This window comes from Pseudonaja textilis, chromosome 2 (assembly GCF_049901715.1).
Source record: "Pseudonaja textilis isolate UNSWEBS1 chromosome 2, rPseTex1.2, whole genome shotgun sequence".
In the NCBI taxonomy this organism is placed as follows: Eukaryota; Metazoa; Chordata; class Lepidosauria; order Squamata; family Elapidae; genus Pseudonaja; species Pseudonaja textilis.
This window is the reverse complement of record NC_141991.1, coordinates 78,698,118-78,724,908: the sequence shown is the minus strand read 5'-3', so window position 1 is coordinate 78,724,908 and position 26,791 is coordinate 78,698,118. Positions and strand designations below refer to the sequence as shown.

Genomic DNA, 26,791 nt, shown 5'->3' with positions numbered 1-26,791 from the left:
CTATAGCTGCCCTTTTCTAACTCATTACTAATGGTGCTGCTTAAGCTTGCTCTCAATTTTCCACATGCTTCATTTGAGTGACCTACGGAGGCTTTCTGCATTTAATGCTGAAGATATTAGTGAAGTATCTTGGCATCATGTATATGGAGGGGAACCCTTTTTTTAACTAGAGTGGTACACAGAAAAATGATTAAAATTTTTGAAAATGATATCAGATTCATTTAAATGAACTAAAGGATAAAAGTGGTAAATTATCAGAATATTTTTCCATGAATCAGTAAATGAAACTTATTGATTTGCCCTTCCTTGCCAATTGCCAATCCAAACAGTATGGCTTTCATGGTCCTCCAGTCTCTTCTTAGTAATCTATTAGGAAAAATGACTCCTGTTCCTTAACAATTTTGGTTAAGGAAGCAGTGCCATTTATTATTCTTTGTGTTGGTTTCAATACTTATGCATCAACAGCCCCCCCTACAATTGTTTTAGTTTCTTATCCTGGAAAATGAAGCAATCTGTGGCTGAAGATGATATAAACATACTGTCCTCACTTTTTTTCTTCCAGAATAAACAGATTCAGACTGTTTTTAAAGTAATGGATGAAAAAAAAAAAGTAACACAGGGCTCTTCAACGATGTACTTGTAGCATGGACAGGACTTCCCAGTATTTATTTGGGTGGGGTGGGGTATAAGATTACTAAGCAAAATATTCTGCAAATATAATACAAACCTAATGGCTTCCATTTATGATAGGAACAATAGTAAGAAAATAGTAAGAAATAGTAAGATGACACTGTAACATGGAAAAGAACACAGAGCCCTCAAACATTGGGTAGGGGCAACAATTCTTGTTCATCAGATCCTTCCTTTTCTATGTAAACCAGCACTGATAAGAAAATTTCTACTTACCTCTCCCATAACAACAATGTTCTTATCTTGGTTTTATTTAGAATAGAGGACAATTTATAAAAGGCATAAAATTTATACTTTTCGTACTGGAACATCTTGTCTGATGGCTCTCAGTCCTGTTCTTTTGGAGAGCTAATTAGTCCTAAGGAATACCTTGGTGTTCTTTGGAAGCACCATGTCTGGATGTTTATTCCTAGATTTGAGAGATCGTCAAAAATAATATTTTCTCAGTCTATCATGATTCTACCCAATTTGTTGATATCCTCCAATTAGATATAGAATTTTTACCTTGTTGATTGGTATAATTTCTTTCAATGTTGGTTTATTGAGCGAAGGAATTCAATACATAATGGTTTCTATAACTGTGTAACCATTTTATCATTTCTACCTAGACATCAGAATGCTTAACTTCTAGGGGGAAAAAACCTTCAATATTTATTCTAATTATTCTTATTTGATACTAAATGTTTGCTTTTATAAACGGTATCCATGTAGTATAAGTTAAACATTGGTTTCAAGACTAAAACAATAACTAGAAACTAGTGAATGTTTCTAGCAATACAAATGTGGCATTCTTAACTACTTTCCTTTCTCACTATATACACTGCTCAAAAAAATAAAGGGAACACAAAAATAAGACATCCTAGATCTGAATGAATGAAATATTCTTATTAAATACTTTGTTCATTACATAGTTGAATGTGCTGACAATAAAATCACACAAAAATTATCAATGGAAATCAAATTTAGCAACCCATGGAAGTGTGAATTTGGAGTTACACTCAAAATTAAAGTGGAAAAAAACACTACAGGCTGATCTAACTTTGATGCAATGTCCTTAAAACAAGTCAAAATGAGGCTCAGTAGTGTGTGGCCTCCACGTGCCTGTATGACCTCCCTACAATGCCTGGGCATGCTCCTGATGAGGTGGCGGATGGTCTCCTGAGGGATCTCCTCCCACACCTGGACTAAAGCATCCCCCAACTCCTGGACAGTCTGTGGTGCAACGTGGCATTGGTAGATGGAATGAGACATGATGTTCCAGATGTGCTCAATTGGATTCAGGTCTGGGGAACGGGCGGGCCAGTCCATAGCATTAATGCCTTCATCTTGCAGGAACTGCTGACACACTCCAGCCACATGAGGTCTAGCATTGTCGTGCATTAGGAGGAACCTAGGGCCAACCGCACCAGCATATGGTCTCACAAGGGGTCTGAGGATCTCATCTCGGTACCTTATGGCAATCAGGCTACCTCTGGTGAGCACATGGAGGGCTGTGAGCCCCCTAAAGAAATGCCACCCCACACCATTACTGACCCACTGCCAAATCGGTCATGCTGGAGGATGTTGCAGGCAGAACGTTCTCCACAGTGTCCCCAGACCCTGTAACTTCTGTCACGTGCTGTGTGAACCTGCTTTCATCTGTGAAGAGCACAGGGCGCCAGTGGCGAATTTGCCAATCTTGGTGTTCTCTGGCAAATACCAAATGTCCTGCATGGTGTTGGGCTGTAAGCACAACCCCCACCTGTGGACATCGGGCCCTCATAGAGTCTGTTTCTGACCATTTGAGCAGCCACATGCACATTTGTGGCCCGCTAGAGGTCATTTTGCAGAGCTCTGGCAGTGCTCCTCCTGTCCCTCCTTGCACAAAGGTAGAGGTAGCGATCCTGATGCTGGGTTGTGCCCCTCCTATGGCCTTCTCCACGTCTCCTGACGTACTGGCCTGTCTCCTGGTAGCGCCTCCATGCTCTGGACACCACGCTGACAGACACAACAAACCTTCTTGCCACAGCTCGCATTGATGTGCCATCCTGGATGAGCTGCACTACCTGAGTCTACCTGGGTTGTAGACTCTGTCTCATGCTACCACTAGAGTGAAAGCATCGCTAGCATTCAAAAGTGACCAAACCATCAGCCAGAAAGCATAGGAACTGAGAAGTGGTCTGTGGTCACCACCTGCAGAACCACTCCTTTATTGGGGATGTCTTGCTAGCTGCCTATGCTTTCCATCTGTTGTCTATTCCATTTGCACAACAGCATGTGAAATTGATTGTCAGTGTTGCTACCTAAGTAGACAGTTTGATTTCACAGAAATGTGATTGACTTGGAGTTAAGTTATGTTGTTTAAGTGTTCCCTTTATTTTTTTGAGCAGTGTATTTATACTTCTTTCTCAGTATATATTTATACTGAGGTAAGAATTAACATTTTGCTTGTTGTCAGCTGCGTCTTTGATGCTAAGCCCTTACCACCACCTCTTCTAAAGTGCAATGCACAAACCATCTGAAAAGCAGCAGGATAGTGATGTCTAGATAGGCAGAATGGGTGGATATTACTGCAATTCTTAAAACTTTGGCTTACTGATTTAACTTTCCCCAAAATAATGATTCTACACATTTTCAAATGTTGCATTTCCTTGAAGTTGTTTCACAATGCAATAAAGATATCCACACTTTAAGACAATTGTTCTATTTCAGTCTGCTTTAGACTCCCTCGCTATAGAGCCTGAACTATGAATGTAGCCTGAGAAGAATCTTCTTTGGCAAGGCCTGTAAGAGAAGGTTGAGAATGCCTTCTCAGCACATGTAGACATCTCCTAGTATAGGCTGGGAGAATATAGCAGAGCATTGCCCAGTGTATTCCAGGAAGAGGAAGCCAATGGCACCGTTAGCTTACTTGTTTTTCTCAAGGCAGTTGGCTGGGAGCACTCACCAGCGTGCCAGATAGGTCAGACAGGTGTGAGGAAGGTGCACCACTAGCTCACCTGTCCTGACACATGCTTGTCAGACTTTTTGCCAGTCAATGTCAAAAGGACTTGAGGTAAAACTACCACTGGTTCTGCCCATGCTGGTCAACAGTCCATAAATGTGGCTGGCTGGCATCAATAGTTCAACTCTCCAAGGTACAATGGCCAAAATATTGCCATTACTGCTCTTTCTTTTTGCATTCATAAGCTGAAAATCCTCAGATGGAAGTGTTTTGAAGTTGGCCACTTTTATTGCATGCTGCAAAGAACTCTGTTGTGTTTGTCAAAAGCAACCTGTTTGGAAAACCTTTACACACCAAGAAGGCTCAGATAGGCTGGCTGTGGTGTTTGCTACAGAACTGCCTAGAACATATCCATTATATAGTTGCACCACTGGTCCATTCCCATAAACTGAAGATTTTCCAGACTACATAGCTTCATTGCACGCTATAGATGATTTTGAAATTGCCTGGCAGAAAGTCCCATCAACTAATCCTGTGTGAAAAGGCTAAGAGAGCCCATCTCCCACAGCCTTTGCCCAAAGTGGTTTGAGAGCACCCGAACAGCTTAATCAAGGTGAATTAAATGGCCTTTTCTGGTAAAAATGAATTTGTTTGCCTTCACAGTTCAAACCTGTTCATCAAAACAAATCTCAATGATTTGCCCAAGATGTATTGGAAATATTCAGAACTGCAATGGAAAATATAATGTTATAGTTTTGAAGTTAATGTGATATCCTTTGTTAGACAAGTGGTGCCCATCACCAATGAATTACTTCATACTCAAGAAAGCAAAATAATTTCTGAAATATGCTCAAGTATGGATAGAGCATCCTTAGAATTACTCATGCCAAAACAGCTACTCATTTCTAAATTTTGGGGGGGAAGGAGGTGCTTTTAAGATATTTGATTCCTGTAAGTGTTGGACAAGTCCCTGCTTCTTTCCAAGGGTTGAGAAAAAGTTATTGGTCCTAAGTCACCCAGCTGGCTTCATGCCTGAGGCTGTGTTTTAGCCTATTTCTAATTTCTAACACCCATGAATTCAACTTAAAACACGATCTATTCGCCGTACGTCCTAAAGCTAAATAAAAAAAACCCAATTAAATGACTGGCTCAAAAACATACTTATTTATTGGTAATTATCCAAATCTACGGCTATGTGTGGGGGTGTTTTTTTGTTTGTTTTCAGTAATCCCATTGGACAGCAATAACCAGAACGAAACATTTCTGATAACTTTTGATCAGTTTTGCACATTGGCTTGGAGAAATTTTAGCAGTTTTACAGTTACGCCTCCATCTAGTGGTTAGAAAAATACAAGTTGACAATAAGAGTTTTTTAATTAAACAAATTCTTCTTACAAAAACTTGAGTAATAGGTGTTAAGAACGAATATGTTTTTCCTTCTAAATCCTTGTTCCTTAGACACTATACTTGTATTAAATGCTATAACTGCTTTCATTTTTAAAAATATGACCCTGTAAATTCACCCTTTATTTACAGATAACTCTCTTCACTGTTCTTAGGAGGAAAAAGAAGTGCATTTGGTACCTACAAGGAAAAGGACACTGCTCCAGCCCAGTTTCTTCCAATGGAAGTACTATAGATTCCCCTCCTTCCCCTTTGGATGTGCTCCAGTGTACATCCCCTGCTTTTATTCCAAACAAGCTTGCTGCTCCTGCTGATCTTATACATCAAAACCAAGCCAATCCTTCTTTTTTATCTGCACATCTCAAAACTGCTACGAGCACATCAGGACCTCCTTCTAAATGTTCAACAATGCCTCATAAATCCATAGTGCCAGGTGAATCCTCAGGGGACAATATGGTATCAATAGGAACATAGTACTAATGGGATAACAAGGTGCACAGATTCATCAGGCACTTTGCTGATTGGTTCTGCTGCATACAGAAGCTACAGAGACAACTTCAGCCTGCCATCAAATGGTATAGTCTTAAAGTCAGTCAAAAGCCAGATCAGGAAACAACACTGCAGCACTAAAAGTGTTGTCTAAATAAGGACGTCAACAGTCTCTTTGAAAAGTATGAAGATAAACTTAATTCTGGTCAGTAACTGAATTATTTGATCCCTTTTCCAACTGAGATAAAAACAAAATGCACTGATCTAATTGCAGATGAGAGGTGCAATAAATGTTAAGGCATTTATTAAACTATTATAGTCAAAGTCCTGAGGTTCAGCCATCCAATAGATATTACCCATTACAAAAGCAGTTGTTGAATGACAAACTCAAATGCTCCACAGAAAAAGTATAAAGCAGCTTGTAAGAAACTAAAATATTTAATGCCTCATCTTTGGGATCAAGGGTGGATTGCGTTAACAAATGTTTATTCCAGCAGCTTTATTAGGTGATAAAATAGGAGAAAACACTGGCTGTGAAAGTCTATCTACTATTCCAGACATAGGGCTGTGTGCATCACAATTTTTCAGCTATAAAGATTTTGTATGCTATCTACTGTAAAATATGCAAAACTCAAAAATACTTATTTTTCAGAGTTTACCGTACTTTTGCTATGTAATCAATGGGAAATAAAAGGATATAAGCTGTGCCTCTAATCATTAAAAATTTACTTTGCAGTCTTTGTGGCTTCTTAAAAGCTTGCCAAGATTTACCCTCCTTCTATTTCAAGCCAATTGTGATCGCGCACTCTACCTATAGTCATTTCTGCAACTGCAGTATTGAAGCCTAGTCATATTCCTCGTTCTCTGTATCCTTTTTGTCCATTCTACAGGGAAGATATTTATTTGAAAGTTATACACTTCCCCAGAGCCCAATTCATTTTCAGTGCTAAGCAAAGTTGATTGCTTGGAACTTTAAACACAGGTGGTCCCTTTCTGGTGCTTGCTTTAGGGATGGTAGTTTTTCTCAGAGGACAAATATAGTCACACATCGATAACCAAACCCAACATACTGAGATAATACTGGACTGGAAGGAAAATTCATAATGTGGAGTAACTGAAATGGGTGAGTCACTTCATTATGATGATATTTTAATGAACCTTGCATTAACCTTTCTGGGAGTAAAGGAAGTTGCAAAATCACAGCCCTGAAGAGTTTGCAACTCTTAACTTTATGACTTGAAACTAAACCAATTTACTCCATCTGAAAGGACCTCATTTTTAGGAAGATTAGAAAGACTATAATGCTGACAGGTTACAATTTGAAAGTAGCAAGAAAGCTGATAAATGAATCAAAGGTAGAATTGCAGGTTGATCCTCCTAATACTTGCATGATGTTCTCATTCAAGTAACTTAGGAACTTGAGGGAAATGAGAAGTGATCCCTAATCTGAATTTCTGAATATCAGAAACCTCATCAAATCAAGAGTAGATAAGCCATAATCTCTCAACCACTTTTTTTCAGCTGTAACCAGCCAATATGATTGCTAAGAACAGCTGGTAGTATTTTCCCCTAACTTTAGGACAAAAACTCATCCAAAAATGTAGTATAAATCCTAGTAATTAAGCTTCAAAAACTTAATTGGGAAAATCCCAGCTAACATACATATATTTTACTTTATTTGTGCCTTTGAGTTAGCTTTCATCTACGAAACTACACAAGTCCATGCGGTTTTCTTGGGAACAATTTTCAGAAGTGGTTTGCCATTGCCTACATCCTAGGACTGAGAGAATATGACTTACACCAAGTCACAGTTGATTTTGTCTCTACAGTAGGACTAGAACAGAATCACCTAGCTTTCAGCCAGTGCCTTGACCAACATGAAATAGTCCTCCATTAAAACGCATTAGTAACCCAAGGCAAACTAGGAGCATCTTTTGGCATGAAAAGGCTGTCCAAACTTGATTTCAAGCCTATGCAAGAGCACTTCCCCAAGAATATCATTTTGAAATTTTATTCTTTAAAATGCTATACTTGATTTTTTTTCTTCCAGAAAGGCTCACCCAATTGATAATTCAGAGGAACTCTGAAATTCATGAAAATGTCCCGAATATGATATAAGCATAGCTCATAAAGAGGCACTTCTGCATTTGCACATACGAGTACATAACTAATGTGCAAAAATGGAACTGAATTAACTATTCAATATTAATCAGCATGATTATCATTTATGTAACTAGGAAGATAAGCTATTTTAGTTAAGACTAGAGCAATCACAAGAATTAGAAACATTTTAAAACCATCAAGATTCCAAAAATGCAAGTATCACTTAAATACCAAAAAGAGATGTTTAAAAATGATGTATTAAATTTTCTGTATTTTATCTTCCCTTGCTGTGTAAAATGAAAGCTTTTATCATGGTGTTTTATTCCTGAGTTAAATGTGTACACAGCAAGTGCAATTTTAATGCCATTATTTGCTTTTCTGAAGACTGAATGTATCATGTCATGGAAATTTAACTTTAATAAGCCACAAAAAAAATCTCTGTATGTATGTAGCAGGGGAAAATTTCTTTCATTTGTACAATCATCTGGAGTTGTTTTGTCTTTTTTTAATCTTGAATTTGTTTTGCTTCTTTGTTTAAAATTTGTTTATGGCTTTATAAATAAAAGTGATCTACCAGATTGTCCATTCAAAAATGGGTAACTGGGGACTATAATCCTATAAACAATGTTATATTTTGTGTGTGTATATTTCCATATATTACAAAAATATGTGTTTATGAAGAAAACTAATCAGCCACAATCATTTTGGATTCATCAAGTATTCAAATTTAAAATTAAACATTTAGCACTTTTTCTGACAATGTTAAAAGGGCTTTATTCTTAAAAACAGCGTGCATTAACTGCAATCAAAACTTCAATCAACACTAGCATCTTAAGTGCATATATCAACAAAGCTAGATCTAGTTAGCCACTTGTAGACAATGGCAGTGAAAATTGACCATTCTACCTATTTTCTTTATAATTTATTTTCTTCCTACCAAAAACAAATGCTATTTCAGGGCAGGGGTCTCCCTCAAGTGGATATGGCTATAGCAGTTGAGAAAAGCTGCAATTACGATAAACCTAATGCAGGCATTGTAAGTGCAAGGTACAGAAGGTGTTGCTGTCTGATTTTGTGTGAGCTATACAATGGTATATCAGCTGTGATCTTCAACTCCGAGTGAAGTACATGAAGTAAATATGTATCTTCAACTATTTTAAAATGATATTTCAACTAATTTATATTATTCAATGCGCAGTCTGATTCCTACAGTTAAACACTGCCTCCCCAAATGAGTCTGTAGCAACCATGAAAGAGAAAGCAATTGTTTTCCATTTGAAAGGGCCCAGTTAAATTCTTCATATGGCTAAAACAGACTGAGTCTCATTTTTGCATCGGCCATTATGAGAAGGCAAATGGCACCTTCAAGTCAATGTTGATGCCTGGACTGCAATTTTCTTGGCAACATGTTCTGAAGTATTTTGCTGTCAATTTCTTTGTAGAACTGAAATAACTCAACTGCCAAAGTCACCCACCTAGTTTCATACCTAAGATAGAACTAGAACTCATATAATTTACACCCTTGGTGTCTTGACCACTACTGTATATGAAACTGATTCTTTGGCTAGAAAAAGCATGATGGGCAAAAACACCTAGCCTGAGCTTCCCCCTTAAGATTAAGAGAGACATATTATCTTGTGAGACAGCCCCTAAATTTTCTTCAGATCAAGGAATTGAAAAACAAAGTAGGTGAACAGCTGTTCTTCATTGATGAAAAAGGCTAGGGTAATTTGCCAAAGTGCATACTGTGAGATGACAGTCAGCCACACTGCTTTGATCTCAGTTCTCAGATAGCAATGTAGATGGAAGGAACCAGCATAATTATGAACAGAACTCAGTTTCTGAAGCTGAAAGACAAACAATACACGTTTTTAAAAAATCTACAGAGAAGTCTCCATTACTGATCTTTTGGGCTCTCTGCCTTTCTTGTTCACATGCCCAGAAAAAGCATGGATTTCACCCAAATTTCCAGACAACTGCTAATTCCTATCAAGGCAATAGCTTCAATTCTCTTTGCTAAAGGCTCCCTTATAACAGCTGAACAACGAGAGTGACATGGGGATTTGTATTATCTTTTTTTTTTTTACAATAGAATACTGATATCCTCTCAAGACAGATTCCAATGGTATACCATGCTGGGCTCAGTAGGCTGCCACAACACAGGCTGTGTTCTGAGACAGTACCTTGAAAATGGCAGTGTATACGAAGGTAAAACATTTAAGGCACTGAGGTAGAAATACAGGTGAAACTCAAAAAATCAGAATATAGTGCAAAAGTTCATTTACTTCAGTAATGCAACTTAAAAGGTGAACCTAATATATGAGACACTCGTTAGATGCAAAGCTAGATAGTTCAAGCCGTGATTTGTCATAATTGTGATGATGATGGCTTACAGCTCATGAAAACCCCAAATCCACAATCTCAGAAAATTAGATTACACGCAATCAATAAAACAAGGATTGTACATAGAACAATATCGGATCTCTGAAAAGTATAAGCATGCATATAAAATCATACACTGCAATGTCCTACCAGTCAGTGAATACTTCAGCTTCAACCGTAACACCACAAGAGCAAACAATAGATACAAACTCAAGGTTAATCGCACCAAACTTGATTGCAGGAAATATGACTTCAGCAAGAGTGGTCAGTGTCTGGAATACTCTACCTGACTCTGTGGTCTACTATTGACCTCACCCCTTTCCTAAGAGGTCTGTAGGGGGCGTGCATAAGGGCACCAACGTGCCTACCGTCCCTGTCCTATTGTTTCTTTTATATATTTTTATTTTTCTTATATGTATCCATGTATTCATAACTATGTTTTACTTATACCTATTATCTTGTAAGCAATTGACAAATAAAAATAAAATAAACAATAAAAAATATGTACTCAGTACTTGGTTTGGGCCCCTTTTGCAGCAACTACTGCCTCAATGTGGCGTGGCATGGAAGCTATCAGCCTGTGGCACTGCTGAGGTGTTATGGAAGACCAGGATGCTTCAATAGCGACCTTTAGCTCTTCTGCATTGTTCGGTCTCATGTCTCTCATCTTTCTCTTGGCAATGCCCCATAGATTCTCTATGGGGTTCAGGTCAGGTGATTTTGCTTGCCAATCAAGCACAGTAATCCCACGGTCATTGAACCAGGTTTTGATGCTTTTGACAGTGTGGGCAGGTGCCAAGTCCTGCTGGAAAATGAAGTCAGCATCCCCATAAAGCTCATCTGTGGAAGGAAGCATGAAGTGCTCCAAAATCTCCTGACCCTGGACTTAATGAAGCACGGTGGACCAACACCAGCAGATGACATGGCTCCCCAAATCAACACAGATTGTGGAAACTTCACACTAGACTTCAAGCATCTTGCAGTGTGTGCCTCTCCATTCTTCCTCCAGACTCTGGGTTCTTGCTTTCCAAATGAGATGCAAAAGTTGTTCTCATCAGAAAAGAGAACTTTGGACCACTGAGCAACAGACCAGTTCTGTTCTTTAGCCCAGGTAAGACGCTTCTGATGTTTGTTGTTCAGGAGCAGCTTGACGAGGAATACGATTGAAGCCCATGTTCAGGATCCGTCTGTGTGTGGTGGCTCTTGATGCACTGACTCCAGCCACAGTCCACTCCTTGTGAAAGTCCCCAACACTTTTGAATGGCCTTTTCCTGACAATCCTCTACAGGCTGCGGTCATCCCTGCTGCTTGTGCACCTTTTTCTTCCACGCTTTTCCCTTCCACATAACTTTCTATTAATGTGCTTTGATACAGCACTTTGAGAACATCCAACTTCTTTTGCAATTACCTTTTGAGGCTTTCCCTCTTTAGGGAGGGTGTCAATGATGGTTTTCTGCACAACTGTCAGGTCAGCAGTCTTTCCCATGATTGTGATTCCTACTGAACCAGACTGAGAGACCATTTAAAGACTCAGGAACCCTTTGCAGGCATTATGGCTTAATTAGCGAATTAGAGTGGGACACTTTGAACCTAGTATATTGCACCTTTTCACAATATTCTAATTTCATGAGATGGTGGATTTGCTGTTTTTATGAGCTGTAAGCCATAATCATCTCAATTACGACAAATCACGGCTTGAACTATCTTGCTTTGCATGTAATGAGTCTCACTCATATATTAGTTTCACCTTTTAAGTTGTATTACTGAAATAAATGAACTTTTGCACGATATTCTAATTTTTCGAGTTTCACTTGTAGTATTGGATCGATTGGAATGGAAACTTTGTTTAGAAACTAAGATTCCATTGCTGCCACATTTTTGATTGTTTCATTTTTTCATAACCCTCGCATCTAATAACATGTTGAAAAGAGACCAATTCTAAAATTCCATTACTCAGTTTATCCTCGCTAGATTCTTCAACTGAAACATAGTGGTATGTGAACTATTTTGTAGGAAATTCACTTATTTTTATATTAAAATATTACTGGTAATTAATCTTTTTGGCAACCATTTTATTCTGATAATGACCAAATTTGTGAAATTGCCCAGTATGTGCATTTTGTTATGCATAGTTAAATGTTAAAATTCTTTATTGTACATTAAATGCTTAAGGTCATCATCAATCTTTAAATATTTATTCTATTTAGTGTTCATAAAGAAATGGGATGCGCTTATTACATTGCTTATTACATGTCTCTCCTCTAAGCCCTAAACAGAATCACAATGAATGAAAAAGTTGCTAACCTACTGGCTAGTGTTGTGATCTTAAATAATACAACATCAATATCATCGCTCAGTATGCAGTGACAAATCACTGCAATCTAATGTCATGTGTCTGATATACTGAAACAGATATTAACTGTCCAAGAAATTTGTTTAGAAATCTATTTTTGATCAAATACTGAAATTTTTATTGGTTTTAAAAATAGGTACATACCAAATACTATGCTTCTTTACAGAAACTACAAGTATTTAGCCAGAAGAGAGTTCTAACTGCTCAGGCACTACCAAGACCACACCTATATTAGATTAGAATGGTAGGTATCAAGCAGAGCTAATTTGCTTTAGTTTTAACAACGTCACTACTACAAAAAATGTAGAATGGAAGAATCCCAAAACAATTGTTCCAACTAATTTTTCAAAACGTTTTGTGGCTCTTACTCCATTAATAAAAGTAGGCTTCACCGATTCAGTTTCAGAAAACAGTTTTGCAAGTAATTTTATTTACAAGGTCAGAGACTTCTGAATTCTTACATGCTGAGGATTTTAATGTGACAGTGAAACATTCAGAAGCACGGAAGGCCTAGTTTGCAGTGCTAATTGCCATATAGAACTTGCATGGAGTTTAGTTTTATTTAGAGAAGAGGAAAAATAAGGAAATCAGATTACACTGATTAAACCATAGAATTTAAATCTATATTCAAACGTTACACATGCAAAGAGAACACCACCAGACTAGTACAACTTCATTTGCTGCTGCATTTGTCTAATATTAACAATTATAAACAGAGCAGTGCAACTGATATTTGGAACAATCCTTACAGTGTTGTTAGGTATCAGGCACAAAGCTTCACTTCTCTTCACACCACTGGTTTTCTTTGCGTACCTAAAAATAAAGACAAACTTTACAATTACTTTTGAAGAGCAGTATCAAATACTAGGTGTTGATAATATATAATATCTAGAATAGATATATTTATATATCTATTCTAGATATTTACCTGTAAATTAATAGCATCCCTGTGATTCAAATTAGTTCCCCAATTCAGATGTCTTCCAGATATCAAGTAGTATTTAAAAATGAAGTATACCACTGTATAAAACTAGTATTTCCACTAGTATTTTCCATATAGTTATGATTATTTTAGAACTGACTGCATGCAACTTTTTAACATGGTGAACTCATTCTGCCAAAAGAAAATCAAAGATGAATAAAAATCTGCAGTGAAGAAATGGGTTTTATTAGCTTGATTACTGGTTGCAGGACATTAGCAGTTATTTTCAACATGTTAAATCGGGGGTCTTCAAACCTGACAGCTTTAAGACTTGTGGACTTCAACTCCCAGAATTCCTTCTCCAGTCATGTTAGCTCAGGAATTCTGGGAGTTGAAGTCCACAAGTCTTAAACTTGCCAAGTTTGAAGACCCTTGTGCTAAATGATCCACTGAAATCAAATGAATAAATGGCAGAACTTGTGTCTAAAAATTCTCTTTGAAGTCCAAAAATTATAGTGATAGTATTAAAAAAGTATTTTAAACAATCATACGATTCCGTAATAGAGAATTGGACGCAAGTCCTTTTAATTGGAATCTAATAACAAGATTGAAACTATAGACTTAGACTAGGTAACCTAGCATCTGCTAAGTGTTTTTCTCAACAGTGCAATTCAGAGGCCATGCATATGGTACTGTGGTCTAAACATCTAGATCAGGTGTCCAACCTTGGCAACTTTAAGACTTGTGGACTTCAACTCCCAGAATTCCTCAGCCAGCTTTTCTGGCTGCGGAATTCTGGGAGTTGAAGTCCACAAGTCTTAAAGTTGCCAAGGTTGGACACCCCTGATCTAGATTTTGTCAGGCAACCTACTCTAACTCATCTTTAATCAGCAATAAATAAAAAATTAATAAAATATTTTGCAAGGCATTTCCTTTATCTCTGATTTTTTTTTCTTCCTAACATTTTTCCATAGAATGCTCTCTCTCTTTCTCTCTCTCTCGCACCGCCTCCTATAATCAGCAAGGACTACTGGAGTAAAATCCACAGGGACTCCTGTACCGGTAATGCTCTTTGCAGAAATTTTGCTTATTCTTCCCTCATTATCTTGATATGAGAAAGACTAAGTGAATTATTCTGCATAGAATATCTTGTCTTGAAAGGGGCAAGCCCTTAAGTGATGATGGCCAAGGGAGAAAACTTAGTTCTATTTCGAGAATAACAATTTGATTTCCATATATAAAAAAGCTGTTTTTGTATATACTGTAATTCTAAACTCCCTAATGAAAAAATAGCAATAGTGTATTAATATAAACATATAGTAAGCTAGCTTGCCTGAGACTTCTTTTCCCATACATGAATGATAGCAAAGTCAGTGAATGGGACTGATTAGAGCACAGATTTATTTTATTTACCATTTGATTTTAATTATATGAAGGCTGAATTGCCAAATCAGTATTTGTTGTCTATAAAAAAAAATAGTTTAGAGTCTCATTCCAACACCAGCTTCACAACAAACTGTGTATACATTAATCAACAGAAAGTAACTATTTTAGCCTACAGAAGTTAAAATAGTTGTAGGATTAAACAGTGAAGAGATTTTGTTTTAAGTAAACATACCTGGGCTTCCTCCTCTTCAGTGAAGTCATTTTTAATATTGAAAGTCTTGCGGATTTCTTCTGGTGTTTTTCCTTTAATCATATTTGCAACAGTCTTGCATGTCACATCCAATAAGCCTTTGATGTCTAAGTAGTTTGCAGCCTTTATAGAAAGCAACATATTTTTAAAGACTGCAAATCAGTGCTCCATTATATAATAGTGTACATAAGATTTCTAGCAGTAATTGTATACAATAGCAACTAATGATAAATGAAATGAAGCCTGGTTAACTACTGTATTTTCTTGTTTGATCTAGAAATATTATTGCTAATGGCAATAACAAGCCTTTCTTCCATTTACAGACTTTGTAAGGACTGCCAGTTAACATTTCACAGTCCTATTATGAATTCTATACTTTGGAATACATATTCCATAAGACACAATATATCAAGTTTTCATTGTTGCTGAGCTTTCAAAAAGCAGGAGGAACTACAAACCAGTAAACATACATACTTTCTCTTGTTTAAATTTCTGAGATAAACTAAGCAAAATCTCAACCTTGAATGCTGTAGGCACAGATATACAAGCTTTAAGGCAGAGTCCCCAACCCCCAGTCCATGGACTGGCACAGGATTGCAGCTTGCCAGAAACTGGGCCGTGCAAACAAGTGAAGCCCCATCCGCAGGATCCAGGCAGCACACAAAACCACACCCTCTCCAATCCACAAAATAACCTCTCTCCACAGAACCGGTCTCTGCTGCCCAAAAGGTTGGGGGCCCCTGCTTTAAGTGATGTTCATTTACTAAGTTGCTTGCATTATCTATCTCTGCATCTTTACAATCATGATGCTTACCTCTGACATTAGATATTTTAGATTTCAGGGCATTTTGCTTAAACCAATTGCAAATTATTTACGACATCAACATACACACACTATTATACTCCAATATTTCATTAGTCTGTAAATATCAATGGAGGAGGATATACTAGGCCAACCTACCAAGATGAGTTCAAAGAGGGTTCCTTGGTCTACTTTGAGAAATTCTTGATCCCACACAGGGATATCATCTGTTCGTTTCTCTTTGTTCTCATCATCCTCAGGAGGAGGTGGATCATCTTTATGATGGGTACACCACTGAATCACCTTTGGAAATTTAAGTATGTTATGGAAAAGCTTTATAAATTTGTTTTGTTTTCTACTGCACTAAGCTAATGTTCTACTGGCATCCACAAAGCTTTTATATAAACATTGCTTAGCACAATAATGCAAACATGATTTATGGGTTTATGGGTGTAAACAAAAGGCGAGACCATTTTCAAACTAAGCACGCTCACAATACTTAAGTACCAATCTTTCAGAGATAGAAAAGTAGAAAATATGAATCAGTTTTCACATATTTCTTATGTAATTTATTATTCTGAATTCCAGGCCTAATTATACTAATACAAAGGATTTACAGAAAAATATTCAGAAAAATGAAATAAAACAGTGAAAATTATCAACAGAAATGTTCCTAACTAAAATAGCTTAGTTTAGCTATTTCCTAGAAAAATTCTTTCAACTGCAGAAAATTATTTTCAATAATGTAAAAATTATGCAAATTTCTATTTTGTTATGTCAAAAAATATAGAAAGACCAGCCTAAAGATAAACCCTCTAACAATTTTGCCAGGATATTGCACTGATATTAACTATATAATCAAACATTTTGTTTTTCTACAACTATTTGAAGTATTTTCCAGTACAGAAATCACTGGACACTACTCTTTAAAAAATTAAGTCTAATTTTGAACATTTAAAAAGTACAAAGTTAAAAATAAACAATCTGCCTAAAAGTAAACCAAGCAGAAATAACATAATTATAATTAAAAATTGTATAATTGGGCTAAGAAAGTTTTTTCATAGTTTTGTTATTCTAATGGCTCCTCACTATGACAAACACTATGACAAATATAAGAAACCCTTTGAAGAACATAACATTATTTTTAATTGATGCAAGTGATAGAAGAAATGGCACAAAATGGGCAACAAAAACGGCACAAAATGGACAACAAAATGCATGCCAGAATGCTGTCATATTTGGACTAACTGCAACTTCCAAAGATTCAAGGTCAGCCTCATGTAAAGCGCACTGCAGCAATCTATATAAGAAATGTTTTAATCACTCTCAGTATCAACACAAACAAGAAATGGTATATATGTTACAATGGCAAAGCTAGACAATGGCATTCTTGACCAGAAAATTGTCCTTTCAGAAGCAATGAGGGGTTCAAAAGCAGTCCAATTAGAAAAACTAATCCTTTTAATAGAGTCAGCTCCACAAAGATGAACAAGCCTAATTCTTGCATTGAGGGACTGTTTAATTATTAATTGACCAAAGTAACGTGAAGGTATTTGTAATCAATCTTTCAAAAACTAAGTAGCCAACAGAAAATATTCAGTAGTATACTATAAACATAAAGTTATCATAAAACACATGGACAACAGTAAGCCAATAGTTAGAACTTAACCAATATTAAATACTATAGTCTATTGTTCTATGGAAACAACTATTGGATGAATGCCAATAATAAACTGCATAGTGTGGGGGGGAAACTCAAAGATGGTCTCGTAGCTTTAGCATTTACTGTTGTACAGAATTCAAGATCTTTAGTTAATCATGACATCATGCACAACAGAATCTATTCCCACCACAATCTCAGAAATCATGTTTTGCAATATCACAATCAAAACAACACAATTAAAACAATCTATAATCCAAATTACAAAATCAAAGGACAGAAAACAAGAGGTGCAGAGGAAATTACAGGTGCTGCCTCTGAAAAAGCTCCATTTTTAATACAGTAGCTTTTTAAAAGGTACCAGAGAGAAGGCCAGTCTGATTTCAATGAGAAGCCCATTCTATTACACTGATACTGCTATGAGCAGCACTTTCTAGCTTCAGATCTCCTAACATCCCAGAAATGAGAGACAAGGAGCACCTCTTCCATGTAATAAGAGGCCAGGCTGAATCTGACTGGGCAAGACAGTTTTCAAGGTACCCAGGTACCTTGGGAGGATTCTATAATTAACACCAGCACTTTACTCTGCAATATAGGTGTCCCAAATGAATAAGGCACTGCAGCAAAAACAAGAATATACTTATAAACTTAAAACTATAATCCATCCAATGATTTTTAGACAGAACTGCCTTCCCCAAGCATTTGATATACTACTTCTCAATATAAAAATTAACTTAGAACATGTTTATATTATGAAACCAGATGGTTTGAAAATTCTGTATTTCGTTAAAATAGAATTACCTTTTTTAGTATAGCTGCATTAACATTTGGAAGAGGAACAGGATCATCATCTCCTTCATCATCCATTCCCAAGTCTAAGAAGGAAAACAATCAACAAAAAATATATTAGCAGCCATTTTACTTACACTTAAGCCAATCTAGCAATTTCCAAAAAAACATTGATATTTTTCTCTGTAAAGAGATATGAATTTCTACTATTAATAAAGTAGAATATTTGTAGTTCAGGGTTGAAATGAGGGCTCTTTGGTGCTCTCTGAGCTTGCTTGTTTTCTTGTAAACATTTCAATACCCTAACTAAGTAACATTATTAGGCTTAGCACTGATGATGTTATCTAGTTAGGGTAATGAAATGTTTGCAAGAAAACAAGCAAACCCAGAGAGTACCAAGGAGCCCCCAGTTTCTACTATTGCTCCTTTAACATCATCATGGCCCATTATGTCGGCCATAAAATATTCATAGAAGTAAAGAACTTAAAAGACCTTCTAAGGAAATACACACAGGATAAGATTGTAAACGGATCCGTTTCTCTTGCTGCTTATTTGTATTTGTTGGCAATAGCCAACACTCCAGAACGTAGGCTCAAGATTCAGAAGGATCTCGATAGACAGTAGCATAATGCTGACTCATATTGAAGTAGTTGTCCCCTGGGACTCCTAGATCCCTCTCAGTTACTGCTATTGAGCCATGTACCATCTTTTCTGTACCTGTGCATTTTAAGACATGGTTTTTTTTGTCCTAAGTGTAAAACCTTACTTTTTTCATCAGTGAGTTTTATTTTGTCAGATAGGGCACAGTCTTAACTACTTTAAATACCCACTACTTTTTCCATTTGAGATGCCTGCTATGGAGCTACAAATCCACAGCATCCCACCAACTACACTCCTTAGCACACATCCACCCGTGAGATTAAAATGAGATTTAAAATGAGATTAAAACAAATATTTCTAGGTTTACACTGAATAGAGCTGCAAGTTCATTTTAATCCATTTTAATTGATGGATTTATTTGGTTTAAAGCAGCTGTCTAATACCCTGAAATAGCAGTGAAGACACATGACCAGAATAAGTGGCATAAATTCAAGTATAACATAAAGGAGGACAGATATATCAAGATGTTACAAACATTTTATATAATGGTAAATAATATATATTTTTTTAAAAACCCAATGTCTGTCATGGTCTTTGTACAAGTATTTGATGTAGCTGTTCCCTTTAAGTAACCAAACAGATGTAAAATTTCTAGAATTTTTGTAGAAAAGAGCTTTTTAGGAAATGAAGTATAAAATCAAATAATGTTTTTGGATTGTTTGAAAAAGGATATTCTGTATATATACTGTAACAATGTATCTCATGCAAAAAATTACCAATTTAGAGAATGGGATATATTTTAAAATAATTTGTATTACAAATAGAGCTACAAGCTATTCAACTCTAAACAATGTAGCATCACTTTCTTTTCCTCTTTCTAAAAGTGGGTAGGCAAAATAGAAGAAACCATCAACATAGGATATTTACATATTCTAAATGTTGTCATCCACTTTGTCAAAGCAAATATTAATTAGGAGTGACATAAAGGGACTGAGAATACATATTTTTATCATACAAAACATCACTTTCTGAATATATTGTTTTATTTCTTTATTCAATGAATTTCGAAAAACAGACCAATACCTTTCACTTCTTAACTATTTTCTGCATTATTCAAAATAATTTTTTTCCAGAAATAAATTTTAAAAGTTTGCACATTTTTCCTTCTCTGCTTATTATTATTGGGACAAGCAATCACCTGGATAATTACAACTAGTCCTCAGGTTATGACCATTTGTTCAATACCATTCAGTTATGACAATGTTGTATAGGGAGGGACTTATGATGGATCCATGGAGTTCCAGACATTGTAGGGCTCCCATAGCCACATGATTACAATCTTGGTTCTCAACACTTGGCTTAAAATTAAATTATAGCATGTTGTTGGTCACATGTTCATGATTTCTGATGCTCCATGCTAGTTTCCTACAAGCAAAGGCAAGGGGGAAAGCCAGCAGGAAATAGGAAATCATGATTATGTGAGGTCCTCAACAATCTCATTTAACAATGGTTACTGGTACTCCTGGAATTGCCATCACTGACAGTCATGTGATGTTGTTTTATGACCACATTGCTTACAACTGCCGTCATAGCTCAAGGAATACCTATACTGAAATGGAGAGATAATAAAATTTAGAAAGTGTTTATAATACAGAATTTGTATCATCACAAATCATCATTTATGGACAGAGAAAAGGGTTAAAGTAATAAATTTCTTCAAATAGTGCTTACTCCTCCAACATTCAAATTAACTGTAAAAGTAGCTTGCAAACAATGCATTAAATTATAAAAATGTCAAATCCGTATTTTAAAAAATCACAACATAGTCAAGAGAAAATTCTGGGAAGAAATCTTTAAAGATTTCTAGACTCTTTTTCCAAATTGGTTTAAAAAATAAGTTATCTGGCTAAATTCCCTCATCAATTTTTTAGTATGTTAACAAGTAGAATTAAGCTGTCATCCTGCAAGGCTTAACTGCTTCCAAAACTTCACAGTCTATCTGTATTACCCTTATGGTGGCGTGGTGGCTCAGCAGTTAAGGCGCTGGGCTTGTCTGCTGGAAAAGCTGGCAGCCAGGTTCAAGATCCAAGCGCCATGTGACAGGATAAGCTCCCATTCTCGCCCAGCTCCTGCCAACTTAGCAGTTTGGAAGCATGTAAATGTGAGTAGATAAATAGGTACCACTTCGGTGGGAAGGTAACACTGCTCAGTGATATCATGCTGGACATATGACCATGGAAATGTCTTCGGATAGTGCTGGCTCGATGGCCTTGAAATGGAGACGAGCACCGCCCCCTATAGTCAGCAACAACTAGCAGAATAAAATCCGCTAGGACTCCTGTATCTTTTACTTTTATATTATCTTTATCGTATTGCTTCACAAGATTTAACCGTATTCCAATCACAAGGCATAGTAAGAATTCACTATCAGCTTCAAAATCATCTCACCCATACCTTTGCCAATAAGCTCTTAGTCTCAGGAAATCCATTAGGCTGTAAAAACCTGCATCTTCCTTCCTTGAAAAGGAAGACTCCCCTAAAACTGATTCAGATTAAAATCCAATTTATCAAATTAAAAATGTCTGTGTGGAGAAAGAAAAACAGAAATACAGAAAGCATTTATCTTTTATGATGCTCATACCTTCCAACATTGTCTTGATTGTTACAGACTGTTTTGCAATTTCAACATCAACTTCAAATATTTCTCCATCAGAGCTCTGTAGTTTAATTGAAGGCATCTGTAAATGAATGAAAAAATATTTTACCTGTATTTTTATGTATTGCATTTCAGTTATGTGGTTTCACTAGCATCTATACAAAAATAGACAGTAAACCATATTTACAAAGAAATTGAATTTTTTATTTTATAATGTTCAATTTCATCCATCCCTGCATCATCATAATGTGATCAATAAAGCTATATCACCTGACTCAGTAATGGCTTGCTTAAAATTAATGGCTAAAAAAGGGCTGATCAGATTACAACTCACTCTATTTGTAGTGTTGCCTCCTTAAAAGTAATCTTTATTATGGAATATTAGTGCATAAGACTAAAATACATGTTTTGATTAAGTATTTCAAGAAGCTTAATTTTTTTTTACCTTTTAGTGTTCCAAAACAACTTTTTACTTTCCAGTCTGAAGTGCTGCACATGACCGATAAAAATGTCTGACTAAAATTACTTAAAATTCTAAAACGAATTTGTATTATGCTATTTAAGGCAGTGTATTGCATATGCTTATATCTTGCTTCAAAAGCAGACATTCATTTTACAGAATGAGATAACTATTTGGGCATTTTGTCATGATTCATGGTCAATGACCTAATTCTAATCATGTGGGCTATTTACCAAGCAAAAGTTTTGAAAATATATACTTTCAACAAACTATCTGTACACCGTCGTTCTTCACACAACTACTGTTTTGTATTATAACTACTGTTTTGTACTATAACAACTACTGTCTTGTATTATAAGTGATCAGGCATCATGAAAGAACCTACATAACCAGTATTAAGTGTTTTTAAGAGGAACCCAAGAGGGACGTGGGGGCTCAGTGGCTAAGATGCTGAGCTTATCAATTAGAAAGGTTGGCAGTTCAGCGGTTTGACTCCCGTTACTAGTCCCAGCTTCTGCCAACTTAGCAGTTGAAAAGCACGTAAAAATGCAAGTAGAAAAATAGGGACCACTTTGGTGGGAAGGTAACAGCATTCTGTGCGCCTTTGGCATTTAGTCATGCTGGCCACACGACCATGGAGACATCTTCAGACAGCACTGGCTTCAGCTTTGTAACAGAAATGAGCACTACCCCCTAGAGCCGGAAACGACTAGCATGTATGTGCGAGGGGAACCTTTACCTTAAGAGGAACCCAAATTATTTTTCAAGGTATAGAACCAGAAATCACAAAATATATGAAAATTTTCAGAATTGTTCAAGTAGTATCCAAATCATACATAATCCACTTTGGATAAGGTTAAGCAAAATTCTTGAGCTCAACTACTGTAACCCCTTAAAACAAAAGCGGATAATAAATTTCATAGTATACACAAGTGATTACTACTTTGGAGACCTCAGGGCACAATAATTGTTTCCGTGGTATTTTTCATAAAGTTCCCATTAAAAGACATAAGCATTTTTAATAAACTAAATATAAATACAATATTAAAAATCAAATCTAAGAGTTATAAAAAGTATGCAGTGATGAGATCAGAATGAATCTAATTACTCAAACAGAACCATTAAATTGAATGGACACTTTAATCATCATTTAAAATCCCATGATTTAGGACATAATTAAATCCTGAGGCTAGGCTTGGATCCAATCCATTACTGTTTCCTTTTTTTAAAAAAAAAAAGCTTAAAACTCACCAGATTGTTTAAAAGAGAGGTTTTTATAAGAAGCTTCGGATTAAACGGCAGTCGTGACTAAGCATTTACGGTACATAAAACCAGTGAGGGTACAGTGCCCGGCTGGCTACGTCAGCCCTATACCCTTCTCATTTCACTCACTATATTGTATTTGCTTCGCTCCAGCAAAACACACACACACACACACTCTCTCTCTATATCCCCACGTGTGCCCCGTTTGCAAATTAAAGACGCCCTGCAAAAACTCACACCGTCAAGAAATGAGGCACGTATCGTCAACTCCCTTTTTAAAATAAATAAATAAATAAATAAATAATAAATACGTTATTCCCTTAACAGAAGAAGAGGGGAAACGGGATAGGAAAACGCTCCTCTGGCTCGGGAGACGAAAGGAGTGCAGTCACCTTCCTCCCCTTCCAGGACAAGCCGGGCTAGTGGAAGAGATGGCGGAGGCGGCCCTTCGGCTGTGCGCGTCTCCGCACCCCTTTTCCCGGGCGGGGGGGTGGAAAGCCGCTCCCTTAGCAACCACCTGCGATAGGTTCTCAAGCCGTCCTCCTCCTCCGCGGCCCTTACAAGCCTCTTGCCAACTTTGTTCTCGCCCCTCACCATTCGCTGAGGCGGCCCGAACCTCGACCAGGCCTCGGCCACACTCACCGTGAGGCAGCACGAACAGCGGCGGAGGCGGCGGCAATGGCAACGGTAGCAGCGGTGGCGCCTTTTAGCTTCTCCCCGAAAAACACACCACCAACTCAAATTAAGGGCGCACTGGAGCGCCTGGCGGCCGGGGCATTTTATAGAGTTGGGGGCGGAGCGGACCCGAGGGCCTTGGCGTTTGTCCCCGCCCCTTCCACTCACCGGGCTGGGTATGTCGTCCTGAGCGCCTGCGCCGGACGACTCAGCGAGCATCGGCCCCTCGCCTTCATCGTGGAGGGACTGCGCAGGGGCCGAGAGGGGAATATCTTAGTTCGTATAAAAAAGAAGGAGGAGGCCCTTAAACGTATTTAGATATTAAGTACCTTGGGGTCCTTCAGGCAAAATCGGAAGTTGCCCTCTACGAGCTCGCTCGTGACCGAGGCTACCTCATAATGGTGGCGACGGTGTTACGTCATAATAGGAAGGACAGTTTCTCATTTATTCTGAGTGATGTAATTATTTTCCCTTTTCTTTTCCCTGTTGCAGTTGGATGGCTGCGTAATTCATGTCTGATAATCCTGGATGCTTCTTGTATGTGCGTGTGTGAATCCAGCTCCTTCTGATTATTACTCCGTGGGGTTATTTGGCCCCCTCCCACAAAAGATGTTGAGTAATTGATGAAGACAGAAATTGAAACAGGAGGAATATCAAGTAGTTCAGTGCCGCCTAAGAAATTAAATTTACTGTGTTAAGAGTTATACGTGTGTATCCACAAATGCACCAGACGTTTCAACGTACCCTTGGAATTAAGTATTAAGGGAATCGGTCTAAGTATGTTTTTCACATATAATCATTGGTAAGAAACTATTCCGTCATCCTAACATTAGCTAGTGCTTTACATCCACTGTTTCATTTCAGGTAAAGTGTTAATTGCCATTACTATGCTAGGAGAATTATTCAAGTTGTTTCTTTAGCAAGAATACAAAATTAATTTATTGGTTAGTCGCCTGCCCTTGCCAAATAGTTCTATTTAATTGTGTAACTGTTCCAACATTTGAAAGAGGAAACCTTGAAAAGGGGCCTGCTTATATAATGGGCAGCACTACATTTACTCTTCTGGCACAATAAAATTTCAATTTGTACATTATGTTTTCTCTCCCCGCCCCTCCCAATAAATATTTCTAGAGGAGCATCCTCTGAAAAACTTTCCAGATCAAGGACCAGATCATAACTTGACACTAAACCAGTGTTTGGAATTAAGAGGTATCTGCCACTTAAACCAAAGTTTAAATAAACTCAGGCAAAAACTATTCCCAAAGCAGTTCTAAACTACCTCAAATGAATGCCATATGATGTTTGATATCACAGCAATATCACAATTTATTTCCTTATTTGCTTCTCCCTCCCACATTTATGGATTAGTCATGCAAAAAAGCAAAGCTTTTTTTGTTCCAAGCCAGAAAGTCTTACCTCTTGCTTGGTAAATCTAGTGCATCAAGCACCATCTTCTAATATTTGTAGAACTGGAGTGTTCAATCTTCAAGCATTAAATTTCTCTTAGAGCGAACAGAGCGAACTGCAGCAAAAAGGTAAGTCCAGGTAGATCTAGACTAGAGGCATTATAAACCCAATACAAGAGATCACTGTCAGCCACAGTGGAATACTTAGCCCAGATATTGATGAAAACATCAAATTCCACCATCACCATCTAATATAGCATAGGTAGTTCTTGTTTAGCAACTCTTTGCATTTATGATGATGAAAAAGTAACTTTGCAATCAATCCTTGCATTTATGACCTTCTCAGGCCAATAAAGCAAAGGGGAAGCTTAAGTGAGACCATAAGCAGTCCTAATTTCACTTAGCAACTGAGTTATTGGTCACTAAACAAGGATTACTTGGAAGTAAAATTGCCTTTGAACCAAGCATGAGCTCAACAATTTATACTGATATCTCCATGCATTCTTATTAGTATGGGTTAGTTCTGGCTCACTGCCTTCTTTCAGGATGTTTTCCAAGCTCCTGGACAAACCAACTTCACAGATGTTTCCTAATTAGCTTTCTAGATAAGCCAAAGTTGGCTAGGTACTACTCCTCCCCTCCCCAAAAAGGATTTAACAATGACTTCCTTTCTGACCATGCTGTGATTTTCAAACATGACTTTTAAATAAGTATTTAAAACGTTAGAGTAACAGAGCTATCATATTAACTTTCATAGTTCAAAATCAACTTAAATCAGGTTTATTAAATATCACTGTTGTCCATGATTTGTGATGTAAATGACTATGTATGCTGTATGTTTTCATATTAGTATGTTTTGTTAACATGAAATTATAAAAAATAGTCCACATTATGTTCTAAACATTTACTACCTGCTTTTTCAGCTGAACAATTCTTTTACATAATACATAAGGCTCTAAGACCAGTCAACAGGCCTTTTCAACAAAACAATTTCAGCTTTCTCTTTCGTTTCCAGAAACCATATTTAACAAAGAACAGTAACATGCTTAGAAAATGTCTTAAAAGCAGCCAATTAGACAATGGAATTCAAGGATGGCTTTCCACTTTGAAAAGCTTCTCCAATCATGACATAGAAATTCCAATCATGGAAGTTACTACACTTAAAAGTGGGTAACATATTGTACATGGGAACGTTTTCTAATAATTCTATGCTTAAATATGGGATCATGTGGAGAATAGATGAAGCTGTAAAATGAAGCTGCTGTGTAACATTGTTAATTATCATTCAGTTAAAACGGTGCAAGAAAAATGTTTTGTTCAAACTGATATTCTTACTGGCTAAGACTAACGTTAAGTCATAGAAAAAGTTGGCCACTTTCCGTTTATTGCTTATCTTTTTTTAAATCAGAGGGTATTTTAACTGGCATCTAATTTCTATTTGAAGGTGTTTTTTTAATATTTGAAGTTAAATTTCTATTAAAATGAATATTCTAGTCAACTGACGCTAGGGGGAAATGAAGAGCAATAACAGTGCCAATAGTATTTCTTTATACTTGTCCCTTTTTTGGTTTTTTGTAA

At 36.9% G+C, this 26,791-nt stretch overlaps 2 protein-coding genes across 21 annotated transcripts in view; one reads left to right on the top strand and one right to left on the bottom strand.

Annotated features, from left to right (window-relative positions):
- The window catches only part of TCF7 (transcription factor 7), a 153,217-nt gene extending 144,983 nt beyond the window's left edge, over positions 1–8,234 (top strand). For 6 of the 12 annotated variants that reach the window (XM_087924386.1, XM_087924385.1, XM_087924382.1 and 3 more), the window contains one exon: positions 5,150–8,234. In XM_087924386.1, coding sequence (XP_087780512.1) covers positions 5,150–5,172 — 23 coding nt within the window. In that variant the 3' untranslated portion in view covers positions 5,173–8,234. The remainder of the gene's footprint in view (positions 1–5,149) is intronic. The other 6 variants (XM_087924384.1, XM_087924379.1, XM_087924380.1 and 3 more) reach the window with 3 other exon arrangements.
- A 4,204-nt stretch (positions 8,235–12,438) lies between these two features.
- Positions 12,439–23,887, bottom strand: SKP1 (S-phase kinase associated protein 1). 9 transcript variants are annotated; one of them, XM_087924391.1, is made up of 6 exons: positions 23,370–23,887; positions 21,395–21,491; positions 18,166–18,239; positions 15,864–16,007; positions 14,885–15,025; positions 12,439–13,157 (listed from the first exon to the last, which is right to left on the bottom strand). In XM_087924391.1, exons 2-6 carry the CDS (start codon positions 21,489–21,491, stop codon positions 13,122–13,124), a joined length of 492 nt encoding a protein of 163 aa, XP_087780517.1. In that variant the 5' UTR covers positions 23,370–23,887; the 3' UTR covers positions 12,439–13,121. The 9 variants fall into 9 exon arrangements, with proteins under 9 accessions (XP_087780517.1, XP_087780518.1, XP_087780519.1 ...); XM_087924392.1 differs by having other exon boundaries at positions 23,525–23,887; XM_087924393.1 differs by having other exon boundaries at positions 23,650–23,887.
- Between the last annotated feature and the right edge of the window lie 2,904 nt (positions 23,888–26,791).

Excerpts from the sequence above, each read along its gene's own strand:
- SKP1 (XM_087924387.1), bottom strand. Across the intron at positions 18,240-21,394 it reads AATCAAGACAATGTTGGAAG|ACTTGGGAATGGATGATGAA; the intron begins GTATGAGCATCA and ends TTTCCTTCTTAG. Across the intron at positions 15,026-15,863 it reads CCCTCTTTGAACTCATCTTG|GCTGCAAACTACTTAGACAT; the intron begins GTAGGTTGGCCT and ends CTTTCTATAAAG.